Source organism: Homarus americanus, unplaced genomic scaffold, assembly GCF_018991925.1.
Source record: "Homarus americanus isolate GMGI-L3 unplaced genomic scaffold, GMGI_Hamer_2.0 scaffold16894, whole genome shotgun sequence".
NCBI classification, from domain to species: domain Eukaryota; kingdom Metazoa; phylum Arthropoda; class Malacostraca; order Decapoda; family Nephropidae; genus Homarus; species Homarus americanus.
Genome location: NW_024746541.1, coordinates 6,615,839 through 6,633,808, shown reverse-complemented (window position 1 = coordinate 6,633,808; position 17,970 = coordinate 6,615,839). Strand labels below are relative to the sequence as shown.

At 37.8% G+C, this 17,970-nt stretch overlaps 1 protein-coding gene across 1 annotated transcript in view; it reads left to right on the top strand.

Annotated features, from left to right (window-relative positions):
• Positions 1-17,970, top strand: part of LOC121879338 (chitotriosidase-1-like) — a 44,216-nt gene that overhangs the window by 10,376 nt on the left and 15,870 nt on the right. The window contains exons 6-8 of the mRNA XM_042385940.1: positions 12,760-12,910; positions 16,290-16,433; positions 16,539-16,670. Of these exons, the coding sequence (XP_042241874.1) occupies positions 12,760-12,910; positions 16,290-16,433; positions 16,539-16,670 (427 nt within the window). The remainder of the gene's footprint in view (positions 1-12,759; positions 12,911-16,289; positions 16,434-16,538; positions 16,671-17,970) is intronic.

Below are 17,970 nucleotides of genomic sequence, written 5' to 3'. Positions count from 1 at the left end.
AAGGTAATAAATTATATATATATATATATATATATATATATATATATATATATATATATATATATATATATATATATATATATATGCAAGTAAATCACTGTAGGTGCACGTGATCTAGGTATATGCTGATAACCACAAGAAAAGAAGAAAACACGAAGTTCCCAAGCGCTTTCATGTAATTCACATCTTCAGGGGTGAGTACAGACTAAGGAGAAGTACAAAACAATGTGCATATATACAGAGGAGGGTGAGATCAGGTCTTGGGAACTTCGTGTTTTCTTCTTTCCTTGTGGTTATCAGCATATATATATATATATATATATATATATATATATATATATATATATATATATATATATATATATATATATATATATATATGTATATATATATATTTTTTTTTTTTTTTTTTTTTTTTTTTTTTTTTTTCATTAGCCCAATAAAGCACGCGGACTTCTACATATAATCAACACTTCTTGCCAGGATTCGAACAGGGCCGTGGGTTCGAATCCCATATATATATATATATATATATATATATATATATATATATATATATATATATATATATATATATATATATATATATATATATATATATATATATATATATACAGTGGGGTATGCTATAACGAATTCATTCTACTACGAATATTCCTATAATGAACGGTTTTACCTATAAAATTGAGAATGCTATAACGAACGAAACTCCTACAACGAATTTTTTTTTTACTAATTAATTGTTTTTTTTTTATTACAAGTATTAATGATATTCTTTATTTCAGGGGTTTAGATGCATATTTATGCACTTTTTTACAATTTTTTTCAATTTTATATTATATTTTTCAGTGTTATGTGGTTGTATTTGGGGGCCTGGAACGGATTAATCCTATAACGAACGAATGCTATAACGAACAAGGTTCTGCCCACCATAATAGAGTCAAACAGTCAGTATTTTCATCAATGTTTTTACGCGCTTTGAGAATTTGCAGCCCGGAATTCATTAATAAGGAATATAAATATATCTATAATATTGGCTTGAACCTTAAATACCCTAGATTTTTCATAGACAAATGCCTGAACATTACTAACAAATCTTTTTATAGAACCGATCCCAAGCCCACCCACGACCATAAGAATCTCTAAGTATTACCATTTCATCAAAAATTCTCTCAAATTCCTTTACAACTAAAAACCTGGAACGTCAATGTGGCATTTAAAAACTCATGCACTGTTAAACAAATGTTAATCAAGAACTCCCCCAACAATACAGGTGGCTGCATTTACAAGGTTCCTTGCAAGGAATGTAATATGTTTTACTTAGGCCAGACAGGTACATATCTTGTAACTAGACTTAAACAACATAAATATAGTGTTAGGACAGGCCAGGAATCCAATGCTCTGTTTGTTCATTTGAGGGATAACAAGCATTGCATTGACTGGGATAATGCCTCCTCAATATTACCTTGTAATTCAATTAACAGTAGGAACATTATAGAATCTAGTCTCATTAAACATACCGAAGCAGTCAACATGAATTTGAGTAATGGCATGTACAAACTGGACAATTTTGTAATTAAGAAGATTTGTAACCAGGTGAGAAGGTTGGGTCACCTTACCCTCTGACCTGACTACCGACCGTTGCTGTGCTTTTTAAAGATTAGTAGGGTCATTACCTAATACCTGACCATTGTGGACCTGGTCTCACCCTCCTCTGTATATATACACCTTGTTTTGTACTTCTCCTTAGTCTGTACTCACCCCTGAAGATGTGAATTGCAAGAAAGCACTTGGGAACTTCGTGTTTTCTTCTTTCCTTGTGGTTATCAGCATATATATATATATAGGCCTATATATATATATATATATATATATATATATATATATATATATATATATATATATATATATATATATATATATATATATATTTTTTTTTTTTACGGGGATTAGCACACCCGGGCACAGGTCACTGACCCACATCGGGTCCTGGGGTCGAAAATGTAATAAAAATAATAATAATAAAAATAATAAAAATAATTCAGATAAGTAAAATTTATAATAAAAATACATATATAAAAATAATAAAATAATAATGAAACAATAGTAATAATAATAACAACACTGCAATAATAATAATAACAATAATAAAAATAAAAATAATAATAATAATAATAATAATATTAATAATAAAGACCTACAAAATGAAAATAGATCAAGAGTGAGAAACAATATATGTATATTGTGTTGTCAATGGTAATAGAAACAATTGAGGCAAAAATTCAGATTAGCATCCTGCGACTTAGTCATAATTTTCGTGATGCCATATGGTAGCGTGGTCTACTATTAGACAATACAGTATGCTTCCAATATCTTCCCAGGCAGTAGTACCTCCCTCTTTGATAGCTGCCTACTACCTACTACCTCACAAACCCCCAAAAGAGGTATTACTTGTGACGTTTTTAAAAAAAATGGCCTCCAACCTCCCCTTATAACCATACCTTCGCCACAATTATATATTACCTTAAAATTAAATATCCTAATACTTAAGTAGCTATCCTATCTGTGTTGAGTTAGTTGAGCTGCAGATCTTCGCGGCATTCAGTGACTGTTGCCTCATAGTCAATATCTGCAGCTGTTGTCGGCTTTGGGGCCGATGCTCTTGTTCCACTGAGGCAGAGCAAAGCCGACCTAAGGAGAGAGAAGTTCAGTCGACATCTCATCCAGGCTGTAACATAACTTCTGGGCTGCTGCTTCTTTTCTGATAGCACCTCCGTGAGTCTGGCATAGAAGCATCTTGCACTTGGTTCCATCCCACGAGAGGTTGTGAACGCTAGAGGAGTGAAGCTGCCTTCGTTAACGTTCTGAATTCTCTCCCCGTAATCCCTTACCTTGTCGTTCTCGTTCCTCCTGTGCGCAGCATCAAGAGCTAAGTTACGGTGACATGCGGCCATGGGATCAAAGATCCTGATGTCGAAGAAGGCTCGCTGTCCCCGTGTCCAGAATCCTCAAGCACTGACGTCAACACGGGCTTCGTTGGATGTGTTTGAAGTCCTATGTTGGAAATTCTCACCGTCCAGTGGAAGGAGGGTCGGTTCTACCCTGACATCACGGCAGATTTCCTTCATCATATTTGCTGTGAGATCCCTTATTTCGTCATGCTTCATGCATATGAAGCCCCTTTCATGCACACCATGGCGTGATCGACGTCATAGGAAGAGCCACACACGCATTAAGAGGGCAAACCTTTTACTAGCCTACTGTACCTTAGAGCATTGGCATCAGTAAATTCTTCTTTATTAAGACTGAAACCATTTGCCCTTATCGGTAACGTAGTTAACCAATTCGAGGCGCCCACCTCGTGCACTATAGCTACTTTTTTTTTCAAATTCTCTGGTACTTGCAGCAACAGTTGCTGCAACTTATCACTTTGGCCTTGTTGTCGTTCTGTCGTAATGGACCTTTGAATCTTGTTTACTGGTATCCACCTCCCCTGTTGCGTTTTGAGCTATTATGTGGTCTGTGAGGGCTGCCGTGAGCTTAACTGAGTTTTGATGTTCAGTGGCAGCAATCTCCTCTGGATTTGTCAATCCCATTCCTCCCAGTCTCGGTGGTAGTGCAAAGAGTGACATTACCACTTTTAGTTAAAAAATTAGGGTATGGGTGGTGGCCACATTGGATTTTTCTAGTATGACCGCCAAATAAGATTTCGGCTTGGCTCCTGTGGAAACATTTAAATATCATGATGACAGGAAACTGTTCAAAATATCAGAATTGTAAAAGATAGTGAACGATAGTGACTTAGCGTAAGTTAGCCTGGCTGTGATGAGACTGAAGATGCGCTAAAGAGGGACCACCATGCAGGTTGACACATTGATGAAAGTAGATGGAGTGAGCTGGAAGTGTGGACAGTTAGGTGTTTAGTGAAGCCTGTTAAATACCCTAGGTTAGGATGTCACATTTCTATTCTAAAAAAAAAATATTAATGTCTTCGATGGCGCCAGGTGGTGTTCTGGAAAAATATCGAGACGGGGGAGACGGTAGGCGGTGTTTGCTGGCGCCTATCTGTCGGGCCAGAACATTTAGAGATTTCCAAAGGGTGGCCAGAGAGTGAGCGATGCGTTACAATTAGTATGTTGTATTGCAACTGACGTGTCTGGGGATACAAATATTCAAGATAAACTCTGTGAGGCAGAAATATAATTTTCATGTAAATATTATTTATATGTCTGAAAAAATATGCAAAAGAAAATCTTTTGTGTATTTAAACATAATATAATGGACGCCCCTCGAGATCGAGGACGGCCGGCGTTAGGGCCACCTAGGTGTGAATTCGTTTAACCATAATGCCTCAAAGTGGATTATGGTCTTAAATCCCTTTATTTCTGAAAAATAAATTAAATATCTGCAAAATATTGAGGAGAAAAAAAAATCCGTGAACGATTACCCAGGTCAGAGAAAAATTGCAATTTGATATTTTAGTATTCCTTCTGACATTTATATTTTCATTTCATGTTTTGAAAATTGGTTAAACCGTTTTTGAGATATAGAGGATGAAAATGGGAATAATTGTAGCTTCGATAAAAACACATACTCTAAACAATATGAAAGGTTTTGTTGTTTGTCAGGTCAAGATCAATGAAATAAAGATATTGCTATTGTTTCTAACTATAATAAAAAATATGTCAGAAATTTTTGTTGTAGAGAAAGAGAAGGGTGGTGATGTCTGGCCCTCTACTTGCATGTATTGCATGCGTTAGTGAATCAGTGATACCCAGCTCCTCTCTTCGCCTTCTCTTGGCTAAAACCATCTTTTTCGACTCCGCAGTTTGAGCTTTCTGTGCCTTGGTCTTTCTAGTTATAGTGAATACTGCGTATACGAAAAAAAGAGTGAAATTGTCAGGAAACTGTGGAATACTGGTGCTGTGTAATGTAAGTGGAAGAGTGGGCTATGACATCTCTACTTACAAGGTAGTCTTTCCAGAAACTGGTTTCCCCTTCCAGCCATTACCTGGCAGACTTTTCCTTTGGAGTGTACTGAGATGAGCGAATGTTTAGCAGTTTAACCATATTATGTCCACATGGCAGACAAAGTGGCACCACTTACTTTATTAAGCAAATTATAATTATTATTTTAAATATACCTATGGTTCTAGTGGTGTTGTTTTCGTAGTGAAGGTGACTGTGGTATATTTTAGTTCTAGTCGTGGTTGTGGTCTCGTAGTGATTATAGTGATGGTAGTGTTCTCGTAGTAGTGGTGAAGTGTGGTGCTGGTATTCTCAGAGTGATGATGGTGTTCTTACAGTAATGGTGGTTGTGTTTTCGTTATGATGATGATGATGATGTTTTCGTAATGGAGTTGGTGGTATTCTCGTATTAATAGTGATAAAGTTCTCATAGTGATGGAGGTGGAGTTCTCATAGTGATGATGATAGTTGTTATGTTCTCATATTGGCGGTTGTGGTGTTCTTGTAGTGATGGTGATGAGCTCTCTTAGTGATGTTGATGTTGTTATAATGATGGTGGTGGTGTTCTCGTAGTGACGGTGGTGGTGGTCTCGTAGTGATTGCTATGTTGATGGTTAATTTTCGTACTGATGGGCGTGGTGGTAATGGTGTTCTACTAAATGTTTGTGGTGTAACATCATTGGAATCTTTGTTTTTCTTTCAAAAATTATGAAATAGCAGAACATTAGATATACTGGAGTGAAATAAACATTTAATTATGAATATATTTACTTCACAGTATCTGGGTGACAGCGTGTGTGGAGAATGAGTGATATGGGGTGTGTGTGTGTGTGAGGGGGGGGATGGGGGGGGAGGCATTGATATTCGATATCATAAAGGCAGAGACCAAGACCGAGACCAATACCTGACTATAGAGACCGAAATATATCTTCTGAGACTGAGACCATTAGATGTCGAAACCGAGATCAGGACCTTTAATAATTTTAGCATTTATGGATTACCTGAAGATGAGTCCTCCAGGTGACATATGCTGAGGCCCAATCTACGGGTAAGGGCTTAGGGCGAATCTTCAGGCGACCCGCATTTATTTATATGCCTGTGCAAAGGCCGAATTATTTTTTTATTTTAATTTGTTTTATTTTTTTTAGGGGGAGGGGAAGGGGCTTAAAAAATTAGGGTCTCAATCATACAACTAAAATATTTTTGAGGGTTTGAAATGCATGGATTTAGGAGGATCAATGTTATTCTAAAATATGGAAATATTTACCAACTAATGTGGGTATGTGTGTGTATCAGCTACAAAGTTACGAGTATATTAATTTCTGTGAATAATAGAATATACACATATTTTACTTATTATTTATCTATTGGGGCCAAATCGAATATATAGGTTCGTTCATCATAGCCTCATAGGGTATTTTATTTGTTTTATTTATTTAAAACATGCAATGTGTTCCTAAGGTCCCAGCGTTTATGGGACTGCATTAGTATTTCCCACGGCTAAACACATTCTGGACTGGTACACAACAGACTAGCACAGTGGTAAATGCCATATTGATATGGGTGATATTGCCAAAGAAAATTGACCGCTCCCGTTAAAATTACTACTTCGGGTAAACATTTAAGACCCAGATGAAGACTAGATAGGGACCTAAAGTGAGATATCTCTCCTTACCCGAACCCAAATTTAACAACTATGACATTTCCCTCTCGACAAACCTGAAAATTTATACACAAGTTTGTGGTCTCAAAAGATCTCAAGCCAAGATTAGAGATCACAGATATCCGAGACCATGACCGAAACCTAAGCAACTTTGACCAAAACACAGAAAAAAAGTTTCGAGACTTGCATCACTGGTGGCAAGAAGGGTTAGGGGCGAAGGAGCAAGTAGGTAATGTTTGGTAAATGTGAATGAGGGAGGTAGGGTGACCCGAGTCACAATGACTTTGTTACCATGCGACAGACCCAGGCTGTTAAAGACAAAGTTAATATGAACTGTGATTAAGGCAGTGTATAAAAAAATCAAGTTTTCAACAAAATAAGCACAGTTCTCACATTCCCAAAGTTTCACATTTTTTACTGATTTATTTTTATTTTTTTTTTTTTTTTTATTTATTTATTTTTTATTTATCTACTTATTTCGGTAGTAAGGGTATTCTTGTGGTGATGGTTGTGGTAGTGTTGGTGTTCTCGTACTAATGATGGTGGTGTTTATGTAAGGATAGTGATGGTATTCTCTTAACAATGATCGTGATGGCGGTGAAAGCTTTCTTGTACTGTAGATATTAGTGATGTGCTAGTGGTGTTTTCATACTATGGTCGAAGGAGCGGTATTGTTCTTATAGCAGTGCGAGTGGTGTTCTCGTAGCTTTGGTTGAGGTGGTGGTGTTGCTTTCGTAATGTTTATTTTAATAGTGTCTCTAAGCTTCATAAAATTTTTTGGCTAAATCTACCTGTAGACGTCCTTTAAGAAAATAACTTAGTTTTTTTTACCAATTTGCCAAAGAAATTGTATAGGTCACATACCAGGGTTCCTCTACGCAGTTCTACACAAGAGTAAGACTGGAGAGACAGTATGTCTACTGCCTTAACATGGAATATGGTCGATCATTAATACTCGATGAGAATGAGGCGGGTTATTATACTATTATGTACTATTATGCAGTGGCTATTCAGCCTGCAAATATACGAGTGACCAGTATGAAAAAATATCTTCCATAGAAACGAGCTACACAACAGATATAAACATACAAATTTCGTTCTGAAAACTTCTTTTCATATCCTGGTGTTGTCAATTATTATTGACGCTGGTCAATGGTGACCGAGGGTTGGCCCCAAATACTGTAACATAACCCTGGACACGCAGCTTTGAAAGGTCTAAGCTAAATCAACTAAAAACACATGATCTATCAGGTACCACTGCAAACAAATGAACATGATAACACCCTTACCTATAACGAAGAGGAGAATCAGGGAAAACACGAACATCTTGACTAAGTTGGGTTTCTTTAATCACTAACGTTTCGGAAAATCATTTTCCATCATCAGAGCCCAGAAAACAAAAAGTTTAAAAAAAGTATTAAAAAATTACAGTGATTAAAGAAACCCAACTCAGTCAAGATGTTTGTGTTTTCCCTGATTCTCCTCTTCGTTATGAAACTACGGTTTTCACGTAACAAGACCATTTCTGAAGTCATATATATATATATATATATATATATATATATATATATATATATATATATATATATATATATATATATATATATATATATATATATATATATATATATATATATATATGCAAGTAAATCACTGTAGGTGCGCGTGATCTAGGTATATGCTGATAACTACAAGGAAAGAAGAAACACGAAGTTCCCAAGCGCTTTCGTGTAATTCATATCTTCAGGGGTGAGTACAGTCTGTACTCACCACCTGAAGATGTGAATTACACGAAAGCGCATGGGAACTTCGTGTTTTCTTCATTCCTTGTGATTATCAGCATATATATATATATATATATATATATATATATATATATATATATATATATATATATATATATATATATATATATATATATATATACACTAGCAGAATCACTGCCCTCCAGGCGGCTCATCCGCTAGGCAACGGTAGGACGCCACCCTCCGGGAGGCTCCACAATGTGGAGTCCACATTCTCTCACTGTTCATTCCCCAAAACTTCTTCTTCCATCAATAGTTCATTAACGGTGTATGTAAGTTCGACCATGTTTTTCACTAAAACGGCACAGTAAAGTATATTTTTTCAGCATTAAACTGTTATTATTTTATTGTCCAATCACCACTACATATAACACCACCCATTATCCCTACATATAACATCATCCATCATCATTACATATAACACCATCCATCATCACTACATATAACACCATCTATCATCACTACATATAACACCATCCATCATCAATACATACAGCACCACCATCACTACCATCACTACTACCACCATCATCACTACCACCACTACTACCACAATCATCATTACCACCACCATCATTACCACTACTATCAAACAGTCTTTACCACCACCACTATCACCACAAACATGCCGCTATCACCATCACCACCACTACCACTGTCACTACCACCGTCACCACCACCACTACATATAACAATATCCATCATCACTACATATAACACCATCCATCATCACTACATATAACACCATCCATTATTACTACACATAACACCATCCATCATCACTACAGATCGGTAAAGCAGTTTCCGAGATTCTCGTGCAGATACACAGACAAACAGACAGACGTCTTTGTTTTATATAGATATAAATCATCACTACATATAACAACATCCATCATCACTATACATAACACCACCCATCATCACTACATATATAACACCATCCATCATCACTATATATAACACCACCCATCACTACATATAACAACATTCATCATCAGTACATATAACACCATCCATCATCTTTATATGTAACACCATTCATCATCTCTACATATAACACCATCCATCATCACTATATATAACACCACCCATCATCACTACATATAACACCACCCATCATCTCTACATATAACACCATCCATCATCACTACATATAACACCATCCATCATCACTACATATAACACCATCCATCATCTTTATATGTAACACCATTCATCATCTCTACATATAACACCATCCATCATCTCTACATATAACATCATCCATCATCACTATATATAACACCACCCATCATCACTACATATAACACCACCCATCATCTCTACATATAACACCATCCATCATCACTACATATAACACCATCCATCATCAATACATATAACATCATCCATCATCACTATATATAACACCACCCATCACTACATATAACAACATTCATCATCAGTACATATAACACCATCCATCATCTTTATATGTAACACCATTCATCATCTCTACATATAACACCATCCATCATCTGTACATATAACACCATCCATCATCACTATATATAACACCACCCATCATCACTACATATAACACCACCCATCATCTCTACATATAACATCATCATCCATCATCACTACATATAACACCATCCATCATCAATACATATAACATCATCCATCATCACTATATATAACACCACCCATCATCACTACATATAACACCACCCATCATCTCTACATATAACACCATCCATCATCACTACATATAACACCATCCATCATCACTACATATAACACCATCCATCATCTTTATATGTAACACCATTCATCATCTCTACATATAACACCATCCATCATCTCTACATATAACACCATCCATCATCACTACATATAACCCCATCCATCATCACTACATATAACCCCATCCATCATCACTGCAGATCGGTAAAGTAGTTTCCGAGATTCTCGTGCGGACACACATATACACAAACACACACACAGACATACTTCTTTGTTTTATATATATAAATATACTAGCGGAATCGCCGCCCTCCGGGCGGCTCTTTCGCTAGGCCACGGTAGGACGCCACCTTCCGGGAGGCTCCACATTGTCTCACTTTAGTGCATTAAGGTAGAACACATTTTTTGTTTTGCCATTAGCAGCAAGTATGTACAGATTTTTGCCAGTTCCCACTCTGGAGCATCTAATATAGAACTGTCCATGAGAGAAGTAAGGAAACACCAGGTTTAGCCCAACCATCTTTAGGGACTGTCCCTGGCAAAGCTCACTTTAACCGGGAACTGAAGTCGCTTGAACTCAAATGGCAGGTCAGTGGTGATGAGAGTTATCCTTGGAATAAAAACGTCATCTCCTTTAGGTTTTCCTGTCACTATTGTAGCTTCCAGTGCATATGGCATCATGTTCTTCACCACCTTTTTTGTGCCATTGCAGAGGATTGGTGGATAATGTTTCGGTAGACCATGCTAGTGAGCTCAGTTGAGGACCTTACAACATTTCCACACCCTTGAGGAATGATTATTTGTCCTTCTGAATCAACAGGGAAAGTTCCATTCCCAATCTGTAGTGGAAGGTTTGCAAACCGTCCAGCATTCTGATCACCTTGTAGATGTAATCTCATGTTTTTGGATAGGGTGAGTGTCTGAACACTTCTCCAAAGGTATAATGCCTTGAGGCACGCATTCAGTTCATGAGCTGGAGTGCTTCGAGGAATGACAGGTAGGGTCTGGCGATAGTTTCCAGCAATGACCATTGTAATGCAAGGTCCTCTCCAATGCTTCAAACCTTGTGAGAAATAGTGCATTCATCCCAGACTATGAGGCTGCATTTTTCTAAGAGTTTTGCCTTTTCCGATCTTTTTTTGATGTTGTACACTGGATTCTCATTGTGAGCGAGGTTGAGAGGCAGTTTAAAAGTTGAGTGTGCAGTACGTCCACCTTCTCGTAATGTTGCAGCAATGCCTGAGGATGCCACAGCAAGAGCAATTTTCCCCTGATGACGTACTTTGGCCAACTGAAGGTTGATCAGGAATGTTTTTCCTGTCCCGCCAGGTGCATCGAGAAAGATCATACCTCACTGCTCCGCTTGTATCGCTTGCAAGATCTGTTCATAAGCATTTGCGTGATCAGGCACCAGGTGAGGCTCATTTTCTTCAAGAAAATTCACCAGAACTTCAACTGTCTGTCCCTCTGAGCAACTCCCTGTTTGCAACTACTGTGCAGTCCCCAAAACTTCTTCTTACATCAATAGTTCATTAACTGTGTATGTAAATTCCACTACAACGGTACAGCGAAGTATATATATATATATATATATATATATATATATATATATATATATATATATATATATATATATATATATATATATATATATATATATATATATATATATATATATATATAATAAGCACATTCCCATGACAGAGGTAATAAAAAAGAGAGTGAGAGAGTTATCCTACACAGGTAACTGGCCTTCTTCCCTCGACATTACCACCTCTAGTTTCGGTGGCCATTAAGTAAACTAAGATATAAAAAAAAAGATATAACAATAACCAAAGGTCTATATGTGACAAGAAAGACGAAATATATAATATGTGAGGCAGTGTTGATTCCATTATTAATGTATTGGTTTGAATCTACACTCCTGGCAAAAACAATATACTTTATCCACTGTGTTCGGAGACTGGAGAAAAGAGAGAAGAGAAAGAATAAGAAACGTCAAAATGAGGGTGTAAACCTGATCGAAGAATCTACAATGAGATGACTTGGATACCTTGAGAGAGAGAGAGAGAGAGAGAGAGAGAGAGAGAGAAAACAAGATGAAAAAAAACAATGTAAGTGAATCCAGGAGAGACAAGAAAAAAAAGAGTTGGGAGATAGCTAAAACTACGTATCTTACAACATTTAGAAGACTAAAGAGAAGGGAGAACTCCTGTGGACATGGATGGATGGAAAAGATGCTTTTTCTTTTGACTACCATGTTTAGTTCTTTGATCCAGTCTGTCAAGATTTTCCCCAAAACTAACAGACTTAAGCAATATTTGAATCAATTTTATGCGATATTTTATCATCCATAGAAAGGTGTATCAATAACAACGTATAGTGATAAAGATACAATATTTGGAGATGGAATGTAGTGTGTTTAAAGTTATGGTGTATGAGTAGTGACCGGCCCACTGAGTGTGTTGTGTTGAGGTGTAATCGTGACCATACAACTCGTAAACCACATTTAGATGACCGTGTTGCAGGGCACAACTCACACAGGATTCATGTTGCAACATTTACAGCCACAGACCGCTATTGACTTCCTATTTTGTGCCCAGAGAGCGTGATGGTGTGCTACATGGCGTCTTGGGCTGTGTATCGCCAAGGGCCCGGTATGTTCGATGTAGAAGACGTTGATCCCAACATCTGCACTCACCTTATTTTTGCCTTTGCTGGTATCACTACTACAGGAGAGATAAACGTGAGTAAAGATAGGTAACCTATGGGGTAATAGTCGTTGTAAAATATATATATTAAATTACAACTTTTACCTGCTGTTATACCGAGGCATAATTCCGAATTATACTTTTGTTAAATAGGTATTTTGATTGTTATCAGCAACAGTCATTTTGGCAAATTTAGTGAAATTTTCGTGTATATTTTGATGATGTTGAAGTATTAATTATGTAAGAATACTCTAGATTGTATTGCATCATTTTTGATATGATTGTAAGCTTCTGTCAGAGTAGAACGTTGTACATGTAGAATCTCACAGGCATCTCTGGGATATTCTAGGATGTTCGACAAGCATCTGACGCCTCGTACATAAGCAGGCACGGGCTCCATCCATTTTCCAACCCTATATCACAAGTGAAATTAAGATAATGATAAAAGAAAAATACAAAATCCAAAGGAAATTTGCAAAAAAATCCATAACTTTCGGTGATGCTTACCGAAGTATCATAAATAGAGTAAATCAAGCAGTTAGAAATGCCAGACGTAGCTATTATGCAAATAAGCTCCAGTCAGCATCAGGCGAAAGTAAGAAAACCTGGAATGTCATAAATTCTATTCAGAACAGGAACACTCAGCCTTCGGCCCCCCACTCAGCTTATATGATAAATGATTCGGGCGTAACGGAACCCTCCCTCATTGCCAACCACTTCAATGAATATTTTATTAATGTTGGCAAAAATCTTGCAGAGTGCATCCCTGATCACCATGAGGAATTTAGAGCCTACCTGCAAAACACACAGCAAACTGCTGTACCAGCAGGCAAAGACAATATACCAATGAGCATCATTAAGAAAGTAGCCCACTAATTACTACCTTTTCTCCTATACATTTGTAACTCCTCCTTCACTAGTAGTGTCTTTCCTGATAAACTGAAAATTGCTAAAGTTCACCCTGCATATAAAAAATCTGGGGACAAAGGCCTTTTCAAGAATTACCGCCCCATATCAGTCCTCCCAGCCTTGAGTAAGATACTGGAGAAGCTAGCATGTAGTAGACTAAATTCCTTCTGCAATGCCAATAACATCTTTACAGACTTCCAATTTGGATTTAGAGCTAGAAGGTCGACTGAGAGTGCTCTGCTATCCTTTACTAATGACATCTTAAACTCCGTTCATGACAGTCAGTTCACAGTCGGTATATTCTTGGACCTCTCTAAAGCCTTCGATACTGTCGACCATACCATCCTCCTTTCAAAGCTTGAACATTACGGCATTAGGGGGCCTATCCCACAATTGGTTTACCTCATATCTGACCAAGAGGATGCAGTATGTCTGTTATAATAATCACCAATCTGACTCCTCGCCAATCTTGTATGGGGACCCCCAAAGGTTCCATTCTCGGTCCAGTACTGTTTTTCTTGTACATAAACGATAGAGTCCACGCCAGCTCACTCAAAAAATACAACTTATTTGCAGACGATAGTAATCTCTATGCCATGAACTCAGACCTCCATTCCTTGATGAGAACTATGAACACTGAATTGACTAAAGTCAAGATCTGGGTAATACGTAATAAACTGACCTTAAACCTCGAAAAAAAAACACTACACGATCTTTCATAGAAGGAAAATTTACCCCAGACTTGGACCCCCTGTACCTTGGTATTACAGTCCTCAAACGCGAACAAAATACAAATTTCCTCGGAGTTATTGTTGATGAGAAATTTAACTGTAGAAACCATATACAAGCCATTCATAGTAAAGTCAATAAACAGTGCGGTATTATGTATCACACTCGACAGTCACTCACTCACAGCAATGAAAGACATTTATCATGATCTTGTTTCCCAACACCTGATACGCTGTCACATACTATGGGGGGGCCTCTGGCTCTTCAAAAACACAATCCCTGTTTACTGCATAAAAGAGAGTTGTACCGACAATGACCTACTTGAAACTAAAACAGATCACACAAACGAACAATTTGCTAAATTGAAAATGTTAAAATTCGAGGATATTACCACCTACTGCTGTGCCCTCTTTGTTTACAAATCTATCAATCACTTGCTTGACAACAATTATTTCCAGTTCCAGAATAATCAGAGATATTACTTAAGGCACCAAGAGCTACTAAGACCACCCCCCGCGCGCTCCTCTCATTCCCAGACCTCCATAAAATATCATGGTGTGAAGTTGTGGAACAACTTACCCCCACCCATCAGAGCAAAGACTACGCTCCCTTCCTTTAAATCATCTCTTAAAAATTATCTGTTGTCTACGTATGAATATTTTTTGTAATACCTACTATATATACCTGCTTTTATTGTACCATCAAAACCGTTTTATCAAAATTATCATGTAGATAATCAAGAAATTAAAATTGCAATAAATACATTTGCCACATAATCCTGACAGCTCTGTCCTCTTGTTCAACCTATGTTGTACTATGTTGTACTGCTTTCCCCATTATATTTATGCTCTTCAATTCCACTATAACTTATGTATAGACTTATAATATAAAAGCAAAAAAAATAAAATTAAACAAAATAAATAAATAAAATAAATAAATATCGAAGTGTTAACTGTGGTAACATAATGATATGTTCTTATTACCACCATGCTGTGTGTACTATTCCAGACGATACTAAATGTTACAAAATACTTCCTTGAGATAAATGTACAGTATATATCAACTGCCTACAGGAGAGCTCAGGCTCTCAACTGGCTCAGCCATGTTAATATTGTTATTGTTATCCACTCTGTATCCGTGTTTTTTGGGGGGCTAAATAAACTGTTTCAATTCAATTCAAAGTCCCTAGGAGTTAGTTGGTCCGCCGCCTCTGTTCCGAGTGAAAAAAGACTGAGACTAGCAGAACGACTGAAGACAATTGCTCTGCGAGTATTGTGGAATTGTTGTGATTAATACAAAGTGAAAAGACTAAGGAAATGTTAACTGGTAGTGTGCTGACTATATATTCGAAGTGTGGGGTTAAGCTGTGAAGACATTGCCCTGTCAACAGTGTTGTGAAGAATTACTGTTTTAGTAAAAAAGACTACATTACACAAGCGTGTTTCTGTGACCTGGTGGAAATCTACCTGCCTGTTGTTTGTCTGTACACTGATACCGATCGTCGGGTAATTACCGGAGACTGGCGGGACAGCCGGTGGTAATTCGACAACTCTTGTAAGATATCTACTGCTTCTGTACATATCACCCTGGCCACTGGTAACCAGTAGTGGAGGCTGGGTAAGCGGTGAAAGGAGGATCGTAACAATATTTTGTATTAGACTAAGATTTTTTGGGGGCTATTCATATATCTATTGTGTAATACACACCAGTGGTGGTCATTGACTCTTCTTTTATTTACCGAAAAAAAGGAGTTTACTAAAACACTTTAATTTTCAGGTGCTCGACCCGCATCATGAACTCTGTGACAACGGCGGAGAGTGTGCCTACAATAGGTTCACTGCCCTTAAGAAGCAAAACCCTGAGTTGAAAACACTTCTAGGCGTCGGGGGCTGGGAGGACGGCTCTGAGAAATACTCTAAGGTCAGTTAAATAGAAAGCACCTGATTCTACAAACCATTACCTGTCTCTGCATAAGAAATTGTAATGTAACTGGAAGAATATCTTACTGTCGTCTTACCTACACAGATGGCTGCGGATCCTTCCATGAGGAAGATTTTCATAGACACTTCCATAGCACTCCTGAAGGAACACAACTTCGATGGAATAGACTTGGACTGGGAGTACCCAACCATGCGTGGTGGGATACCTGAAGACAAGGTATGCTTTGCTAAAAGTATTTGATTTCTAAACTACCGAGGCCAAAGATAGAAAGGGCTGTTCATGGGACTATAGAGAGACTCATATTACTTCCGAGTTCGAGGGATTTTAAGAAAATACAAACACTTTGTGTCCAAGAATCGAACGAATTCAATTAACTATATGATCCGATTTAAAGTGTCTACGATTTGGCAGCTACTTTTATTTCACTGCGTGTTTATAAGACAGTATCAGTACTAAACAATGGCTATTCAAGCTCAAGAATATTCATTTTTGAGAAATGAGGATGTTTAGCTATATACAGCATAGTTAAATAAATAATTCACGAACAGAAAGAGCTGCAAAATAAATATTTTACTGATATATTTTTGAGTCCAATGATCAAAGGTTAGGGTCACATTTTTGTGAAAGGCACATATACCAATATTTGTAGTCTAATTCTCTGGAAGATTCTTAGGTTTTAGGTTTTAGGTAGTAGGTAGTAGGTGTATAGATGTGTGGGTACCAAGATACGTGAACACGCCTGACGGCAGGACTCTGTTACCATTCATTGTACCATTTATTCACATGTCTGTATTACTACATATTATTATAGCATGTCTGATATCTATGCTTATGTCTAATGCCTATGTTCACTTACTATGTCCCGATATACTATGTCTGTATTCCGCTAGTCGAGTAATTAGAAGACCCCATTTATTGTCCTAGTAATGTCTAGCAACTTCCCTTGCCTAGCCAGCTAACTTCCCTCAGATCGGCTTCGGCCTGCCTACGACGAGGAGTTCCTTGTGCTGGCTCCTGTTCCTGTACCGGTTGGTTATCCTGCCAAGTCTTGTACACTTATTGAATATATCTACTGCTCGTGCTATTGGAGTTTGAAGAACCTTGTCTAGGATTTCATCACACCACATGGCGCAGTTGAGTAGCTCTAACACGACAGTTGACAAGTTGCAAGAGCCGGCCTCGTCTGTTTCCCGGCCTCCTCTGTTTCCCGCCCAGAAGATATACTCCACAGTGCCCCTGGATTTAAAGTGCTTTGTGACCTTGTGAAGTGCCCTAAGTGAAGTGCAGTGCCTTTCATGTCTCTTTGCTATGTTTCTGCGGCCCTACAGGTAGCAGAAACGCTTTCAGCCCAGTTTCCAAGACAGCACTTCCGGCATACATCCTCCATCTGCGCCGGCCCGCAGGCCACTGCCTGCGTCCCCCTTCGACTGAGCCAGCACCGCCAGCTCGCCCGCGCGCGGAGGAATACAGGGACCAGCACCACCGCCGCCAGCCGCCAGCCGCCTCCTCTCACTTC